The 18,491-nt window shown below is 45.0% G+C and overlaps 4 protein-coding genes across 4 annotated transcripts; 3 read left to right on the forward strand and 1 right to left on the reverse strand.

The window, feature by feature from the left end:
- Window positions 1–8,617: 8,617 nt before the first annotated feature.
- On the forward strand, window positions 8,618–11,054 carry LOC131890809 (GTP-binding protein 4-like). The gene is made up of 3 exons (XM_059240241.1): window positions 8,618–9,579; window positions 9,648–9,925; window positions 9,996–11,054. Exons 1-3 carry the CDS (start codon window positions 8,796–8,798, stop codon window positions 10,929–10,931), a joined length of 1,998 nt encoding a protein of 665 aa, XP_059096224.1. The 5' UTR covers window positions 8,618–8,795; the 3' UTR covers window positions 10,932–11,054.
- LOC131890811 (electron transfer flavoprotein subunit alpha, mitochondrial-like) lies at window positions 10,964–12,475 on the reverse strand. Its single transcript, XM_059240243.1, has 4 exons — window positions 12,282–12,475; window positions 11,557–12,174; window positions 11,315–11,482; window positions 10,964–11,249 (listed from the first exon to the last, which is right to left on the reverse strand). Exons 1-4 carry the CDS (start codon window positions 12,324–12,326, stop codon window positions 11,073–11,075), a joined length of 1,008 nt encoding a protein of 335 aa, XP_059096226.1. The 5' UTR covers window positions 12,327–12,475; the 3' UTR covers window positions 10,964–11,072.
- Window positions 12,476–13,482: 1,007 nt separating this feature from the next.
- On the forward strand, window positions 13,483–15,419 carry LOC131890810 (GDP-fucose transporter 1-like). The gene has a single exon (XM_059240242.1). The coding sequence runs from the start codon at window positions 13,998–14,000 to the stop codon at window positions 15,090–15,092; it is 1,095 nt and encodes a 364-aa protein (XP_059096225.1). The 5' UTR covers window positions 13,483–13,997; the 3' UTR covers window positions 15,093–15,419.
- A 674-nt stretch (window positions 15,420–16,093) lies between these two features.
- On the forward strand, window positions 16,094–18,407 carry LOC131890812 (transmembrane protein 179-like). Its single transcript, XM_059240244.1, has one exon. It carries the CDS (start codon window positions 16,920–16,922, stop codon window positions 17,859–17,861), a length of 942 nt encoding a protein of 313 aa, XP_059096227.1. The 5' UTR covers window positions 16,094–16,919; the 3' UTR covers window positions 17,862–18,407.
- Window positions 18,408–18,491: the final 84 nt, after the last annotated feature.

Raw genomic sequence — 18,491 nt, forward strand, 5'->3', positions numbered from 1 at the left:
GTTGTCTCAAAAAAGAGATTAAAACAATTGATGTCTTTTAAATCTTATCAATAGAGAAGTGTAAAGATTTGGGATTTCATACTAATGCGCCCTCTGGTTCTACCAAGAAGAAGGTGTCGCCACACTTCTTACTGATGACAAATGTTTGCACCAAGTCTTTTTTTCGTATTTCTGCAAATTTTTGTCACTTCCCGTCGAATGTCATCTTTATCAAATGAAGGTTGGACTGAAATGGTTTAAAATAATTGTTCAATGCTTTCCTTAGATGGCGAACAATTTTGTCAATGAAAATTTGGAAGCACTGGATGTGCTGAAATCATGGTAGTTCTTGCCGCGATTGTGGCGCAGCCTGACTAGCTCTCACAGCTGAAATCCAATCCGGTACTTTACACGTCTCTATACGGCTTTAGCTACCCTTAAGGCAACCTTTGTCGCACTTTGAATGTTTCAAATGCCAGTTGTTGAGCTACTTTCAATATTTCTATTTAAAAATACCTAGTTTGAATTTGGTGTTGATGTGATTGCAGATAAGGATGCCTGAAGAGTAACTTAAGCCTTGTACAAAAGGCTTTAAGTCTAACTCCTAAAGCACTAAAATTTACAAAAATGTGCTTGGTTTGGATTTGGGATTGATGTAAAGTCAATGTTTTAGAACAGAATTGAAGGTTCCAAATTAACTGCCATGGTGCTCTGTCCTCACTGTTGCATTTTTTTAATACAGGGCACTAGGATTAAGTGCAAAGAGAATGAAACTATGTAGGACCAGTATTTAAATGAGTGACACAGGCCAAGCTACAATTTCTCTGAAATGTTTGTAAAATGTGACAAGCACCACCCTCTATCTTTACTCACTTCACAAACTTACAATAGTGTTATAGCTTATCAAAAATCATTAACCATTGCTACATTAACAAAATTATCTAAAGACTTTTGTCTTAGGAACCAGTTGAACAAAGCACAGGGTGACGGTCTGATCAGGAATAGGGCCAGTCAAGTAAACGCGTTCATGGACAACTGACGTTATTCCATGGAGGAAAATTAAAGACAACATGCCCAGCCAAACTGCACTGTCCATGCATTGGATTTTGACATTTCTTCCATTTTACATACTTGTCTAGGCAATTAGCATTGTGGTATTGAGCCAATTTGATAGTGCGTTCACTGATTAACACCAAACATGCTCATTTAGTAGGGTTTGTAACACAACTTGCTCAAAATCACTCGATTATTGATTATTGAAAATTCAATGGGTGAATGGTGCAAGTTGACGGTATCTTAGTTCTCTATCACCAAAAACCCAAAGTCAGGTTGCCGGACCACAGTTTTCCTTGAATTTCCTTTACTTGACATCCCACACAATCATTTACAAACTCACTCAGAATCCGGCCACACTGCCGATGCCGATGGAAAAGCATTAGTAAGCATACACCAAAACTCATGTACCGGGTGATGAGGGCAGGTGTTTGCGAATTTTTTTTTCGCGCTGTGCGAGGTCCAGTCATTATTAGAGACTACTGATAAACGCAAGCTGATCAGCTAGAAACCTTCGATCTTGATTCTTCATGTTCCATTCCAGCTCGAAAAGCATGGAAACAGATTGATTCCAATACAGCTGATTTCAGTGCCGTTAAAACTAGACAAACCTGTAAAAGGTTTAGAGAACTTGATCAGGCTAGTTTTGAAACTGTCGAGTTGGGCATTAGACTAAAAAACATACCAAGAGGTGTTAAAGATACGTAAAATTTCCTGGATGCTAGAGTCATGGAAAAATATGACTTAATAGAATGGCCTTACACTGTCCAGAATAGGTTAGCTGATGAAAGAAACAGTGAATTATTGACTTCCAGTTAGGTGCCTTCAAGACCAGGTTTGACCAATCTGGCAAAGAAACGGCACCTCTTTGATCACAGATATATTCTTTTTTTGCAATAGCAGACTGTCACTGATCCTGCAAATTGCATGCAAATGCATGCTGCTATTTCCCAGAGGTATTCATTTCTTGATTGCTCTAATATTGGGTAGCCTCATTGATAACTTCAAATAATTTTACAGTTGTATGTTTCTTTGAGGAAAGAAGGTCATTACATACAAACCTTTACACTTAATGAATGTGGCGCTCAATAATTAATTAACATCACTTTATGAAAATATGATGGTAAATTTGATTTAAATACAGGGTGACAACAATGACTTAAGGCACTTTGAAACGGCTTTAACTCTTCATCTATTGAGATTTCAGAGGTGACTCTGTTATGTTAAATCATTAAATATATACCCTGCTACAATTCACATTAAAAGTTTATTCGACGTATCCACCTCTGGTAGAAATTACAGCCTTCACACGTTTTCGCGCTCCAGTACAAGAAGCACGTATGGTTTCCTCGTCAACATTTTCCATTCTGTCAATAAGCCTGCCTTGAGATCTTAAATGTTTTTGTACAACCATACCCTACCTTCCTCTCCAGAATTGACTAAAGACAAAAGTTGATTACATTGAGATCTGGAGAGGAAGGAGGCCACATTGTCTTGTCTCAGAAGTGCTAAAATTTGTCCTTGCACCAGCTCTGAACGATTTTTTGTGTGTGGGAGGGTGCACCATCCTGCTGGAAATAGTAGGAACCCGTCCATTGTTGAGCCTGGATCCAGGGAAACACTTTAGAGGCTAACATGTCCAAGTAAATGTGCTGGTTAACTTTAATACCCTCTGGAATGAAGACCAAAGAGGTTTCTTGCCGCAATCAGTTACATCAGCCCACACCTTTACAGATGCTGGTTTTTGCCGCCTGAATATTGTTCTCTCTTTCACAGGAACACTCTGAATGTTCCTGGCCAAAATCCGATCATTTTGACCGTTGAAAGCAACTTCAACAGTGAAAAGCTTTTCATCTGTCCAAATCACAGAAATGTCCGTGCCTCTTGAAACCACTTCTTGAGTTTTCTTGCTCTGGAGAGCTCTTTCGGATAACAGTTGAACTCAAGATCTGTCTCTTTTGCATATGGTAGGCAGTCATGTGCAAGTCCTCTTTGACCACCTTTCACATAACTTCCGGTTCACACCTGCCTGGCGAGCCATTTGTCAAATGGAGCTCTTGCTGTTTCGACAAATTTTCATTCTGGTGGTTTTTACTAGTTTTGGTGTCCTCACCGACCTAGGACGACCAGATTTTGGCCTGTTCTCAACACTGTTGAACTGTTTGAACCTTTTAATATTATATGACACAGTTGATTTTGACACTTTAATGACTTCCAAAGTCTTTGCAATCTTCCTGCAACTGTGGCCTTCCTTATAAAGTTTTATTATGGCCTCACGGTTTTCTATTTTGCGACAAATCTAGACACTATACAAATCACAAAGTCAACATAAACAACAATTAGAGGTAACTGGATGATATCCCTTTTGCATATGACGGAGATTTGAATGATGGAGTTGCATTTGAAGCTACTTTTGGATGCCCTAAAACATAGTGGTCACCCTGTAGCCTAATCCATGTGTTTGAATTGTTGTTGACTTTTTATTTTAGCTTAAGTCAAATATGATAGTTTTGAATGCGGCAAACCTGAACCTAACTTGTGAAAAGTTTTTAACTGAGAATCTTTCCTTCCTACTTTGACAATCCCTCAATCTTTCACAATTTGTGTCGTTTTTTTCCCCAAATGACAAATTCCACCCTCTTTCTGGCTACCAAACATTTGAAGGCAAGTTATTGCTCAAAAATGTCAAGTGGTTCCGAAAAAATCATCTTCAACTTTCCTCCTTCTTAGAACTTGATGCCAATCAAACAGGCAGGCCCATGTTTGAGCCTTACCTCAATATTCAGACAATAAGGCAAAATGGACCAATCCCTGATCACAATGATTGCCCAAAATCACCAGCCAGTCACAATAGTCAATCCCGACGTTTTTTGTCAGACCATGGACCCTTGATACTAAATTCTCAGTCACTAATCCTTACCAGCACACTCATTCTAGCTTTATACCTTGAGACTGAGCGTAATGTCCAGAAAGGTTTGGATTCTGTGGATTGGTTTCAATTACAACTGATTTGTGGACGTCTGTCACCACATCTTCTTTTATGGCTGTAACTGCCCACTTTTGGGATACTCCAAACTCGTCCCAGCAATGTCTTGTTCTGGCTTATTCCCAATTCCATGGCCGTCATGCTTCAGAGCTATTGGCTAATGAGCTTCAATGATTACTCTTCACTAACCAGATACTTTCAAAAGTAGTGACTTGGGTGACTGACAATGCGGCAAATTTTGTCAAGGCCACAGGCCTGCTTAACATCATGCATTTACCATGCTATGCGCATTTGCTCAATCTTCTGGCCAAAGCTTCATTGACAAGTGATCCCGGGGCGATTGAGCTTAAAAGTCAGGCAAGCAGCATTGTGGAGCTCACTAAACAAAGTGGACATTCAGCAGAAATTTTGGAGGCCCTTCAGAAAAACTTGGGAATCTCAAGGCCCAAGAGACTCTTACAGGATGATGTTCAAACCCACTGGAACTTGACGTTTGAGATGTTAGAGAGGATCCAAGAGTTAAGTGAAGCAATCACCTTACTTCTCAATGATCCAACTGTTGCAGGTTAAGTGCAAAATATTACCGTGGACACTTGGACAGTCTTGGATGAAGCAGCAGAGGTGCTAAACCCTGTGTATGAGGCAACTCTTGAGTTATCTGGAGAGAAGAAACCAACGGATTCAAAGGTTATTCCAATAACAAATATGTTAATGAGTCAATGCAAATATCTTTTCCATGAATCCCCTTGAGACAACGTCAAGCATGAGTTGGCAAAGACTGTGCTTGAACATCTGAAAGGACACTTTGGGAAAGTGGAAAAGATACCTGAATTGTCCTTGGGAACCTTGCTGGATCCCAGATTTAAGGGCCGTTGCTTCCAGAATTTAACAAACAAAGTTTCTGCCATTGGCATCTTGAGGAAGGAATTGGAGGAGATATATGTGACCAGGGGTGCCAAATAATGCGAATCCCAAGCCCTTGTGCCGGACATAGAGCCTGCTCCAGCAAAGGAGAAGCGCCAATCCATTATTTGGGAGTCTTTTGACTCTCAAGTTAGCAATGAAAGAGGGCAAGTTGAGACATCGGCCATGGAAGCTATTTCCCTACTTGTTTCCCAGTACTTGGAACTACCCTGCCAACCCAGACATATCAATCCCTTGCAGTGGTGGAACAATGAAGGTGCTGAAAAGTCCCCTCTTTTGCACGAATTGGCCAAGAAGTACTTGACCATTCCGGCCACATCTGTACCTTTCAAAAGAGTATTCTCCACTGGAGGACAAATAATATCAAAGAGACGTAATCTGTTGGGGATAATTCGGCCAAACACTTGATTTGTCTGCACGACAATTTGAGGCCCTAATCCTGGATGGATCCTTTGATCTCAATTTTCTCAATTATCTTCAACATTCTTTGTCATTCTATCCTTCCTGATTATTGGATTATTATGCGCAGCATTACGCAATGTAATGCCTGAAAGATGAAGAAGTATAAGCCTTGAAATTAGGTACAGGTTCATTCATTTAATTGTATTTTTAAATGGTAATTGACAAATATCCCTACTATATGTAAAGTTATACAGAACAAGGAATTTGTAAGAATACATGAGGAAAGATGATAGTAATTAGGAGAGGCCGCAAAAACATCACAATTCTGAAATAAGGGCCAATGATCCGATTTGTTCCAAGTGAAGGATGCTTGCCAACAAGGCAATTAATAAATACCAAGTGTAAACCAATCATGAAACATGCATATATTCAATTATTTGAAATTTATCTTTACAATGTTTTGGCTTAAACAGATACATTTGTCAGCTACAACCCTTACAAGATTGAAAAACTGAAAATCAATTATTTCACTTTCACAAATCTTGGAAAAAATCTTCTTTTGAGAATAATCCAGCTTTGCGAATTTTGAACGTCAAAAGCCTTACTGTAAGTGCAAAAAAGACCTGAATCATAATGGCTCGTATATCCAGTAATACATCAAGAGACATATAATAACAGTGAAGTGAGATTTAAAATAGTTAGTGCTATGAAGTAACGAGCCATAGAACAACGCTTAAGCATTATTTATGATTTGACATAAATTGAATACTTTTGATAGCATAATGTGGCAAAGCTATCTTTTTTTCTATTATATCAACAAAAAGAGTTACAAAGTTTTGAAATCATAGCAAGGCCTTTCACGTTCCACGGTACTTATTCATTCATTTTTGTTACTCTGTGACGTTGACTTTGATGGATCAGATTTTTGTTGCTCCCTTCTTGCGTTTCAGATTGTGACTTAAGGGTAATAGTTTTATCAAACGTCATATATTAAAAAAGAATCGATTCTGATTTCATCCGATCTGAGACAAGATTGACTCAAGCTTTTGCCGCAACAGCTGAAAGATCGAAAATCAGCATCAAGTCCCATTCCTATTCATGGAGTACGTCAGTAGTGGAGAGGAAAGCTCGGTCGAAGATCGAAGGTCTTCCATCAAGGTTTTGTAGAGTTATGCGTTACCTCGCTAATCAGATGCATTCCCGCTGACAGAGTGCTCAATGAATTCCATCTTCATGTTCAAGTACTCAATTAAGAGGTAACGCAAAACTGAAACGTCTTCTAACGAGGTTTCAGAGAGTTTTCCTCTCCACTTCTTTCGTATTGCATGCCCTATTAGAGACTAAAGTTACTTTAGTCTCTAGTCATTATTTGGTATGTGGTCGGGGCCCATAATTAGCATTTATCCGTGGATTCTCAATCCTAATCAAACCATAACCTGTGGTCAGCCTGATGCTAAAATCAGCTGACCATCTGGCATCAGCGCTGCCAGGTGGCCTCCGCGGAGGCCAAAATTTTCAAAATCGGCTACTTTTGATATTCACTGGCCACAGAGACAACCATTTGGCCTTCAATTCTTAATTTGGCCTCCACAGGGCTGCTTTTTAAACTTGATGATTATATGAAACAAAACTCAATCAAGGTTAGTCATTAGTGGTGAATATATGGGTGTCACCTCTTAGCTACACTTTAGAAAAGAAAGATTTGACTCGTTTTATGAAATGCTTGGAAAAGGAAGGATTTGGGTTGCCTTAGGAACAAGTGATGTGACTTTAAGACAACTCAGGGTAGCGAGCTTTGGGCAAAGAAGTCTGAACTTTTGAAAAGACAAAGTAGTATTAACACTAATTGTTAAATCGCGGTAAATCCGCACCAAAAAAATTTCAACGGATGAATAATCATCTTTATTTCCTCTCTGAAAACTGGCTTTACACCAAACCATGACTTGTCTTGTAGAGTTAACTAGAGGGCTAGTCAGGGAAGCGACACTCGCGAGATTTCTGAGATTTCTTTTAGCTCCCTCGCCGCTGCCTGGTGGGTGCGATGGGGATCGGCTTTGAGCGCATTTAGTTATGTGATTCTCAAAATGAAGTTCCGAATTCAGGGAGACAGTGAGTTGATGGCTCGTTTGTCTGCTTTCAAAGCAGTGCTTTGGTTGAAGCTGAGTAACGCAAGATAAGTCAATCAGCCAACACCCTGCTGCCCAACTACCAAAATGTGTTCAAAGCAAAGTCTCAAGTGGCTTGGTTGGAGTGACTTTTCTCTGACAAGCCCTCTAGAGTTATCCAACAGCCATTTGGTTATGATTAGACCAGAAGAGAAAGTTAAACCTAACAATTTATTTTAATACTGTTTGGCTATTTTGACAAAATATTCTTTTCCGTCCAGTTTTGAAACCTTTCCCTGGTTTAGTTATTTTTCCATTTTAAGCCAGTTTCCGATTGTTGAGTTTTTCTTACTTGGTTAATAGGCTTTTTTTTAGTTTAAATTTCCTCTTAGTGGTTTTCATCTCTTTTAAATTTTTCTTTGTTTTGGGTCTTCTCAGCCTTTACTAGTCTCTACAAGTGATGCAGTTCTTGTTACTATTCATGTGAACAACTATGGTTTATCTAATTTGTACCACATGAGTTATGTACTATATTTGGTCTACCAACAAACTTGAATTTCAAATTTGAGCTGAGGAAGCGCCCTCTGTTTTGTCTAGGTGTGGACAAACAAACCTAAAAACAAAAGAAAGATTCCTTAATGAACAATTTATTGCCCAAGTACTGTGACACAATGAATAAGCCATAAACTCTTTGGGAAGGCGTTTCATATTCTCTTTGGGCAAAATTCCGAACAATTATATGGATCATCATTTTACAGGAGCTTGTATACTGTGTGATTGACAATGCGTCAACACTATGACAATCATGGTTTCCAACCAAATGTTACTAGGAAAGGCACAGCTTTGAAGGTTTTTGGTGACTAACCTTAAAGGCATTACTTTTTCCAGACTTTTGTAGAACAATTTAACGGAAAAATATGATGATGACAAACACCAAGTGTTTCCAATTTTAACCTGATTTTATTTTAACCTCCTGAACTAATTGGATCCTGACTGGGTGAATCATATTGCAAATGTACTGCAGTATTATATGTAACGTACAAGTAAAAGTACTGAAAAAAGTAAGAACAATAATGGCCTCCTAGTGGCTTCTGATTACATTCAAATGGCTGCCAAATGGCTATTTTTGCGCACGAAATTGGCCTCCAAGGGCGCCGGGCATCTGGCAACACTGTCTAGGATTGGTTTGTTTGACTCGTGGTCTGTCCCTGAACGGAACACGTGGGTACCTCAGAGTTGACCCGCACGGTTTGATTATCCGGGCCCCTCACGACCCTGGGAACGGCAGCGGATTGCGGCTGGTGCGAACTTGAACTGGACGCCTCTGAAACGCTTGAGACGGCAAGATGGTGCAGTACAACTTCAAACGGATCGCCGTGGTGCCCATGGCCAAGGACTTCATCGACGTGATTCTGTCCAAGACCCAACGGAAAACGCCCACCGTGGTGCACAAGCAATATAAGATTGGCCGTATTCGCGCCTTCTACATGCGCAAAGTCAAGTTTACGCAGTCGAATTTCAACGAGAAACTCACGTCCATCTTGAGCGATTTTCCCAAATTGGAGGAGATCCATCCGTTTTATTCGGATTTGATGAACGTACTTTACGATCGAGATCACTACAAATTGGCCTTAGGTCAAATTAACACGGCTCGTCATTTGATCGACAATGTGGCCAAGGATTACGTGCGGCTGCTCAAGTACGGCGACTCGCTGTATCGGTGCAAGCAGCTCAAACGGGCCGCCTTGGGCCGCATGGCCACCATCATGAAGAAACAGGCCCAATCCTTGAGCTACTTGGAAGAGGTGCGACAGCACTTGGGTCGATTGCCCTCCATCGATCCCAATACCCGCACTATTTTGATCACGGGCTTTCCCAACGTGGGCAAGTCTAGCTTTATCAACAAGATTACACGGGCCGATGTAGAAGTCCAGCCGTACGCCTTCACCACCAAATCTCTGTACGTGGGCCACACCGATCACAAGTACTTGCGTTGGCAATTCATCGACACGCCCGGCATTCTCGACCACCCGCTGGAAGAGCGCAACACCATTGAGATGCAAGCCATCACGGCTTTGGCCCATTTGCGCGCCGCCGTGCTCTACATGATGGATCCCAGTGAACAATGCGGTAAGATTGACTCGCCCACCATCCCCTTGGCCCCCCTCCCCCTATGAATAAACGTATTATAATTTTAGGTTACACCTTGGAGGCTCAACAAGCCCTGTTCGAGAACATTAAGCCGCTGTTTGCCAATAAGCCGCTGATTGTGGTGGCCAATAAGGCCGATATTTGGCGCGATGACTTGACGCCTGAGAAACGCGCTATTCTCGAGGTCATGGCTCGGGATTCGGTCGACGAGACCATCTTGGAAATGTCCAACAAGGACGACGATGATAGCGTGAATCGGGTAAAGGTTACGGCGTGTGACAAACTGCTCCAACATCGGGTCGAGCAAAAGTTCCAGACTAAGAAGGTAAGCTCGAGTCAAATCGGGCACCAGAAAGTGATCGGGTGTCATGTTCTGGCTTTTTTTATGTTTTTAGACCGATTCGATATTGAATCGAATTCACGTGGCAGAGCCAGCCAAACGCGATACACTGGAGCGACCGCCGTGCATTCCGGTCGCAGCCTTGGCCAAACGGCAACAGAAAAAACAGAAGGCGTTGGAGGGAGATGATGGCGAGAACGATGAGGACGAAAACGAGGATGGTATGATGGTGGATGGCGGCCGGCCGACTCGAAATTCGACCAAGAAAAAGTCGGAGCGCGAGATCGAATTGGAAATGGGCGACGATTATATTCTCGATTTGAACAAAAAGTATCTTGTCAAGGAGGACGAGAAATACGACGTCATCCCCGAGTTCATCAACGGACACAATTTGGCCGACTACATCGATCCTGACATTATGAAGAAGCTCGAAGAACTGGAAAAGGAAGAGGAGATGCGAGAACGAGCCGGATACTACGGCTCTGATGCGGAGTCTGATGACGAAAATGTGAAGGAGATCCACGAATTAGCCGAGAAGATCCGCATCAAAAAGAAGTTGATGAAGAACGAACAGAAACTCCAGGGCACCAAAAAATCAGTCCTGCCCAGAACCACTGAGCCCAAGAAACGCGAGCGCAGCGTGTCCCGGCTTAAACGCGAGTTCGAAGACCTGGGTGTGGACATGGAAGGCACGGATGACGCTCATTTCGCACGAACTCGAGGTCGGTCCGGTTCCCGAAAGCCGGCTTTGAAGAAGGCTCGTATGGATTCCGAAGGCCGAGTCAGGAGTAGTTCACGGACGCCTCGCGACGAGTCTGGCGTGCGCGATCCGTCTATGAAGAAGAAGTTGGGCAAGTTGCAGAAGAAGGTCCAAAACCAGAAATTCAACCAATTCGGCAAGAGTGGCGAAGGCGATCGTCACATCGCCACGAAGATGCCCAAACATTTGTTCTCGGGCAAGCGCGGCACCGGCAAGACCGATCGGCGATGATTACCAGAGGAGGATTCTCTATGGCGTTCATATTGGATAATAATGATAAGTTTCTATTCTTACAGCAGTGCTATTGTAACACCATCTTGTTGGGTTCAAATACACGATTCATTTCAAAAAAGGGTTATGTTGAAAATATTATTACATCTTTTTCTGGATGTCGGGAATAGCTTTGAAGAGATCCTCCACCAATCCATGATCGGCCACCTGGAAGATGGGCGCCTCGGGATCTTTATTGATGGCCACGATAGTCTTGGAATCCTTCATACCGGCCAGATGTTGAATGGCTCCACTGATGCCCACCGCAATGTACAATTCCTACCCAAGGATTTTCAAAACAACGTGTACATCTGACCAAAGGTAACCACCTAACCTCAACTTACCGGAGCAATAATTTTGCCAGTCTGACCAATTTGCATGTCATTGGGCACCATACCGGCATCCACAGCGGCACGCGAAGCTCCTACAGCCGCGCCCAACTTGTCAGCCAAGTCATAAAGCATTTGAAAGTTGTCACCCGATTTCATGCCGCGACCGCCACTAATCACCACCTAGAAGGCAAGCCAATGTCACTGATATCGACCAGGATCGAATTAAAATTGTGTCAAATGAGTGGTTCGCGAACCTTAGCACTGGCCAATTCGGGTCGGTCGCTCTTACTGAGCTCTTGGCTCACAAATTCGGAGGTATGGGGCGAATCCGGAGCGCTCAGCGTGTCTTGTGTAGCCGAACCGCCGGTGGTGCCCGCATCAGCCTCAAAAGCCGTACTACGCACAGTAATAACCTTGACGGCGTCGTTGGACTTGAGCGTGAGAACCGCGTTACCGGCGTACACCGTACGCACGAAAGTATCCTCACTCTTGATGCCAATAATGTCCGAGATGGGCGAGACGTCCAATTTGGCGGCCAAACGCGGCAGCAAAGACCGGGCCAAGGCCGAACTGTTGCCCAAGATGTGCGTGAACTTGAATTGCTCTTGCGCGGCCAAGAGCAAGGGCGTCAAACGCTCGGGCAGCATGCCTTCATAGTCGGCCGATTCGGCCACAATGACGCGACTTAAGCCGGCGATACCGGCCAACTCCTGGGCCACGGGCCCGCACTTGGGTCCGGCTACCAATGCCGCGATATCGCCGCCAATGGCCTTGGCCGCGGTCAATGTGTGGAGCGTGGCCGGATTCAGGCGTTCGCCATTGTGCTCGGCGTAGATGAGGGTCGAGGCCAATCGGACCGACGATGAGGACCACTGGAAAAATCATGAAAGGGGCACAACCCGGATGAATGAATGAATGAATGAGGTAGAATCGACGTGACGGTTCGACTCAGGTCCAGATGATTTAGCTGATCGATTACCTGGGCCGAGGATTTGAGCAGGCTGCGTGGAACGACGCTCAACATGGCGGGTCAGGGGCGTGAACAGGGCAAAACACGGGAACGTTGGTGGCTAACGGGTCTGACTCTGAGAACGGTCAATGGTGAATACACACACCAACGCACAACGATGGAGGCACTCAAGCCATGCTCAAGCAGCTCGGCCTTGTGTAAGTCATACATGCTAGCAGGGACGCTACAACTAGTTTGAGTATAGGCCAAACGACGTACGGGCAGACATTCAAGCGAGTTACATCCAACATGAAGAGTGTCATTTTGATTGCACGAGTTCAAATAGAACGTCAAATGAAGGAAGGGACACAGTGGGATGAGAATTTAGTCGGACATATCGCCGATGTCAAGGATCGGGATGTTCTGTCATGTCCGGTCTGACCTAAGTGGGAACTCACAGAGCAGCACTGATTTCAAGTTCTTGGGTCGAAAAACAACAAGAAAAGACACTGGACCGGAGTGACCACCGGCAATGCCAAGAAGACCCTTAGTTGCGTTCTATAAAAATAAGCATCTTTGGAAGTAGCTCGGATTTCTGCATTAAAGTACACTAAATAGTAGCATTGTCCAGAACCCAGACACGCAACACGTCATTATTCGTACTCTGAACAATGTAATGAAATTAAATCTCAGAAATGTCTAAATACCAGAGATGCTACTTTGTTGAGACGTAAAAAGATCGGCCAACGACCCAACTTTACTTCATGTCAAGCCAAGGCCAATGCTTTACTACTTTCAAGATGTTTTTACAAATCAAATCTGTCAAACTTTAAGATCAAAATTAATTAAACTTGCAAGTAGCAATGATGAGATCGCAATTGTGACCGAGTCTAAAGTGATATGAGCACACTACATATTGGACCGACGAACAATGACTGCTGTAATAGAAAAATAAATAAATTGATGATGGTGAGTGACAACTCCCGTTCGGATTTAAAGGCCCTGATGCCCGCCCCACTCATTCTCTGGATCTGGTTAGCAGGCCCGGAGCCACGTACACAATCGGCGCCGGGAAATGGGCGAGCGACAGGCCGGCGTCCACCCTACTGCCTGACCTCCTGTCTCACTCTTCCTCCATCCAGGACTATTAGTCGCTACTCGGCGATGACCAGGGACTGGGCCTGACAGCCACCTGAGGAGGCTCGCCTGTCGGCGGCTACCTTTTCCCTTCAGCATGCAGAGCTCAGAGCTGCAGCAGCCCTGGAATGATGGAACGCTGACAATCGGACTGAAGATGGATAGATAGCCCTCTAGATTGACCCACTGGGCGTGCGCGAATCGGGTACCCATGACTTTACGAACGCGGGGACTCATGGAACTCAGGAGCTCAGTCAAAGGCCGTTAAGCATTTTTGTATGTGGCTAGCCAGGCAGCCAGCTCGATTAGGCAGGTGCAGCCATAAATCACAGGCCCGTCTCAGCTCGATCAGCTCCATTAGGTGGCCAGCCCCCATCTGCCGACGTCCTTTACGACTTTGCTCTCCCTTCGCGTGTTGTTGGTGGTGATAGCGTTCAAAGCCGTCCGGGCATCAGCCTTGGCATCGCCTTCCAGCCTTGCGGCCTGGTTGGCCGGATTTTCCCCCCACGTCATGAGCGTTGAATCCCGGTCTTCTGAGCCGGCTTAATAACCTGCATCACAAGTTCACTCACCAACCTCTACACACACTCCAGCTTGATCCATTGGCTCATGTCCCGCTCCATGAAGTCCACCCATGATATCGAAGCCGTCCATCTTATAAGCGACGAGCCCGACAGAGACCCGCTCCTCAAAACCGGGACAGGCGAATCAGACGCTGATAGCTCCGTCGGTCGCAAAATGAACCGGCCGCCTGAACCCTTGTCTCGCCGCTATTTGCGGGTCTTGGCCGTGGTCAGCTTATATTGGTTCGTGTCCATTTCCATGGTGTTCGTCAACAAGCGGTTGTTGAGCGGCAAGACGGATTTTGACGCCCCGTTCTTCGTGACTTGGTTCCAATGCGTGATCAGCGTGATCGGTTGCTACGGCGTGTACGGGCTTACGCTCATGTTTCCCGACTACATCGAATTCCCACGCCCCAAGCTCAATCGGACCACTTGTCTCAAGGTCTTGCCTTTGTCGGTTGTATTTTGCGCCATGATCGGCTTCAACAATTTGTGTCTGCAGAGCGTGGGCGTGTCCTTCTATTATGTGGGACGCTCACTCACCACCGTGTTTAACGTGATTTGCACGTTTTTGATTCTGGGTCAAAAAACCTCCATGAATGCTGTCATCTCGTGCGGTGTGATTGTGTTCGGATTTTGGTTGGGCGTGGATCAAGAAGGCGCCCTGGGCTCGTTATCCATGTTAGGCGTCATTTATGGCGTCATGGCCTCCCTCTGTGTCGCACTCTTTGCCATCTACATCAAAAAAGTACTGCCTTTGGTCGACGACAATATTTGGACGTTAACACTTTACAACAATGTCAACGCCTCGCTCCTTTTTATTCCCCTCATCTTACTTTGGGGTGAAACGCCCTCTATCTTGGGCTCACCCGAAGTGGTTCGCTTTTCATTTTGGTTCGATATGATGGTGGGCGGAGTACTGGGACTGGCCATCGGCTCGGTCACCGGCCTCCAAGTCAAAGTGACCTCGCCACTTACGCATAATATTTCGGGTACGGCCAAAGCCGCCGCTCAAACATTGTTGGCTACGCAAATCAACGCGGAAATCAAGAGTCTGTGGTGGTGGGTGTCTAATGCCGTGGTTTTGATCGGCACGCTCATGTATACCCGGGTGAAGCAATTGGAAATGGCGAAAAAATAGTCCATTTATATGGCCTAATGACAGGGTTTGGCCTTAGAACGTCATGAAGGTCAAATCCCAGTTCTCTCAACGAATGGATTGTTCAAGTATCACCAACGGACTTCTGGAAAAAGGCTTGATGCAGACCCTAATTTTCGACGTTTGCCAGAAGCGCATTATCATCCTTACTATTTTTGTTATTGTTATTTAACTTAAAAGAATGTTCACGAGTGGTGTGTTAAGGGGCCATGGTTAATTTCTCGGTTTTAGACGAAAAAGAACCATGATACCATTGTACTAATCGCGCAATATATTTCATTCTGCGCGGAACAGGCAGATAATAACAAATCGTTTTGTTTCATGTACGATATGGTTTCAGTCTTTGATAACTTAATTAACATGAACAAATCAACTTTTATTTCAATATATGTTGATTCATGAGATAACCAGAGCCGTCGCCGGCAAGAAGATATACAAAACTAGATAAAAATGACAATTGTGCCTGTACAATAAAATCCCGATGTAGGCACCTGGAAAATGTCGTGAAAAATGGTTTCATGTCCGGATTGTTCCTATCCCTGTATTTTGCTTCTTGAAAATTATGATAACTCATTCGGTTTTCTTTCCATTTTCTTTTTTTGGGGGGGGGGGGGCAGAAAAGCCCGGATAGAAACGAAAACTTTTTCCCCAAAAATGGCTGTAGATCCGGATTCGATATATTGGTTTGGTTCCTAAGTCCTTTACAAAAGCAAAATATCTGTTTCAATTAAAAATGGCATCAGGATCGTTCCTGTAACCAAAGTTTTTTTAACGAGATTTCATTTTAATGAAAATTTGGGGGTTTGAGGACAACCAGCTTCTCTGAATCTAAGCCATTGTACTGATGACTTGAAAAAATTTCGCAGTATGATGATTAACCCTCACGGACGACCGGTACAACCGGGTGCAACCCATGTACGACCGAAAACCCAAAGCACGTACGAGAAATGAATCGTCGGAATCTGGCCACACTGCCACTTATCTGCTGTTTCCAGTGTCGAGCTCGTCGAGCCTCAATCCAATTGACAGTCAGATTCATATGGAGGGACACCAGTGACACAACCAGTGAGTGGCTCAATCGAGGTGCAATTTCCAATTCCCGAGTCGCCCCTGGATTAAGCGATTGGAAAAACGTTCCATGCCAAGTAGCCGTTCCGCTATAGCGAACCTCCTCCAATACCAGGGATGGATCTTAAACGATCTGGTCCTTCCCCACCCTCCCCCTTGTTGCACAATCTGGCACTCACGCAGGTTTCCAACGGCTGGATTGGCTAATTCACGACGTTCACGACCATTACACGAACACTCTTCATAGCTGGTGGTTGGTTGGATAGATGGATTAATCGCAATTGGTGTTGCGGATTTCAGTCAAGAAAAAAGAAGCAAGAAGAAGAAAAAGTTCTAAAGTTCTATGACGCACTCGGTCTGTCTGTCTGTCTGTCTCGCTAAATAGTTTCTGTCTGCTGATGGTGTCAGCTTGAGCCTTGGTTTGAGCTGACCGGCACGAGGCTATCAGCAATCCATTCGACATATATTGCCCACGCTACAGTGGCTCATACTGTTGACGAGGCCGTTGAGCCCGACTACCTTCCCTATCATCCCAAGCCAGAGCCCCTCAGAGACGTGAATCAGATTGGATTGGCAACCGCATCAACTACATCATTTTCTGTATCATTGTATCATTGGTCCGTTCTTTCAGACATTCGTCGGGACCATACATGCATACATTCCTACCTACCTACCTACCTACCTACAGAGAGTGCCTGAGACATTGGTTTGCAATTGAAAGCCGGAAGGAATCTGCTCAACATGCCGAATTATTCGTCCCAAGTCATTTTGTGCATCCAGGGCGTGTCCTACTTGTGCGGTCTCATCCTTTCGTTGTGCGTGTGCGTGCCCATGGCCATTCATCAAGAGCATTTCAAAGGCCATTGCCTGTTGTTCAGCACGGGCCGGTGGCAAGAGGCCGACGGCCAATTCAAGGTCGATTGGGCCTCGCAAGCCTACTGTAACTTCACCATTTTCGTGGCCGTGGTCCAATTTGTCTTATCCTTGTGTCAATTTGTCCGTATTTGCAAGTATTTCAAGCGTGGGACCGACGCCTCGTTCTTGGGCGCCTTTGTCGACGTCATTTGCGGCGTCCTGATTACCGTGGTCACGCTCATCGCGGCTCTTTTTGTCACCTGCGGTTTCAAAGTTTGGTGCGGCGAGATGACCCGCCGCTTTCAGACCTGCCAGGACGCCACGGCCAACGATATCGACAAAGCCGACGGGATCGACACCTCGGGCTTCTACAACCAGATGTTTACGGCCCAGTTCGGTATCTGGATGTCCTTCACGGCTTATTGCAACGCCCTGGTCTTTTCGATGGTCAAACTGTGCCGTTACCATCATGAGGAAAATCTCCGCGTGTCCATGGCCAAAGAACGCAAGCGATTGATCAATGAAGACATCGTCACCGAGGTACCCGTCATGGCCCGGGATGAGACCCAGGCTTCGGCCAGTCGACGAAGGCGACGGGGTGACCGGAGCTCCGGTCCACCGCCATCAACGGCCCCAATCATGCCGCCCGCCCTCCAATCCGAAGATCCCGACCAGATTTTGTCGGTTGAAGGCATCGATAACCCGGGGGCGCCGGGGGCGGCTCGACCCACGCCCCCCACGGCGGGTCATGCCATTCCTGCCAGTCCTATGGATACACCTCCCTCGCCTACCGGCGGCGGGAACCAAATCCGATTATCGCCTGAGTAATGGGTGCCACACGGGATCCTTTTTGCAGGAAAGCTGTCTCGTAATCGAAGACATTACACCCGCGCGGGTCTTAATTTGTCACTCACAGGCGGTATAGGCCGGAGTGGGTGTCAAATAAGATCCTTTAACCGCAGTGTCATACCCGAACCACTTGTCAGAGGAGCAAAAATACCAATGCTAACCGACCCACCCCTAAGGTTAATGTCCGTTTCTTCCACCCCGCTTCCCCCTACCTGTCGCAGGAGTCACTCGTGTTGGATGAGACGCATCATCCCTCACGGGTCACTCCCGTGACCAGCTTTCTTTGAACGACGATTTCAATAATTGACAGGAAAATATGTATCTCAAAACCGGGTCACAAAGAAAGGAACAATGTAAGAATTGCCCTTGAAACTGATATTGTGCCATACTATCTATCCTTCTTTTCAAATCCTTTCCCGCATATGTACCCAAGACTGTGTTTTAGACTAGATAATATCTTCTTGGCGAGAGCTGTATAAGGTGAATGATTGATTTATCATTGTCATAAAAGCAAATTCATTGTCATTCCTAATTCATGATTTGTTTGAACCCATGCCGCCCAGAGGGCCGTCTGGGTCCAGCATACCAACATGTCGATGCATACTTGCT

This window comes from Tigriopus californicus, chromosome 11 (assembly GCF_007210705.1).
Source record: "Tigriopus californicus strain San Diego chromosome 11, Tcal_SD_v2.1, whole genome shotgun sequence".
Lineage (NCBI taxonomy): Eukaryota > Metazoa > Arthropoda > Copepoda > Harpacticoida > Harpacticidae > Tigriopus > Tigriopus californicus.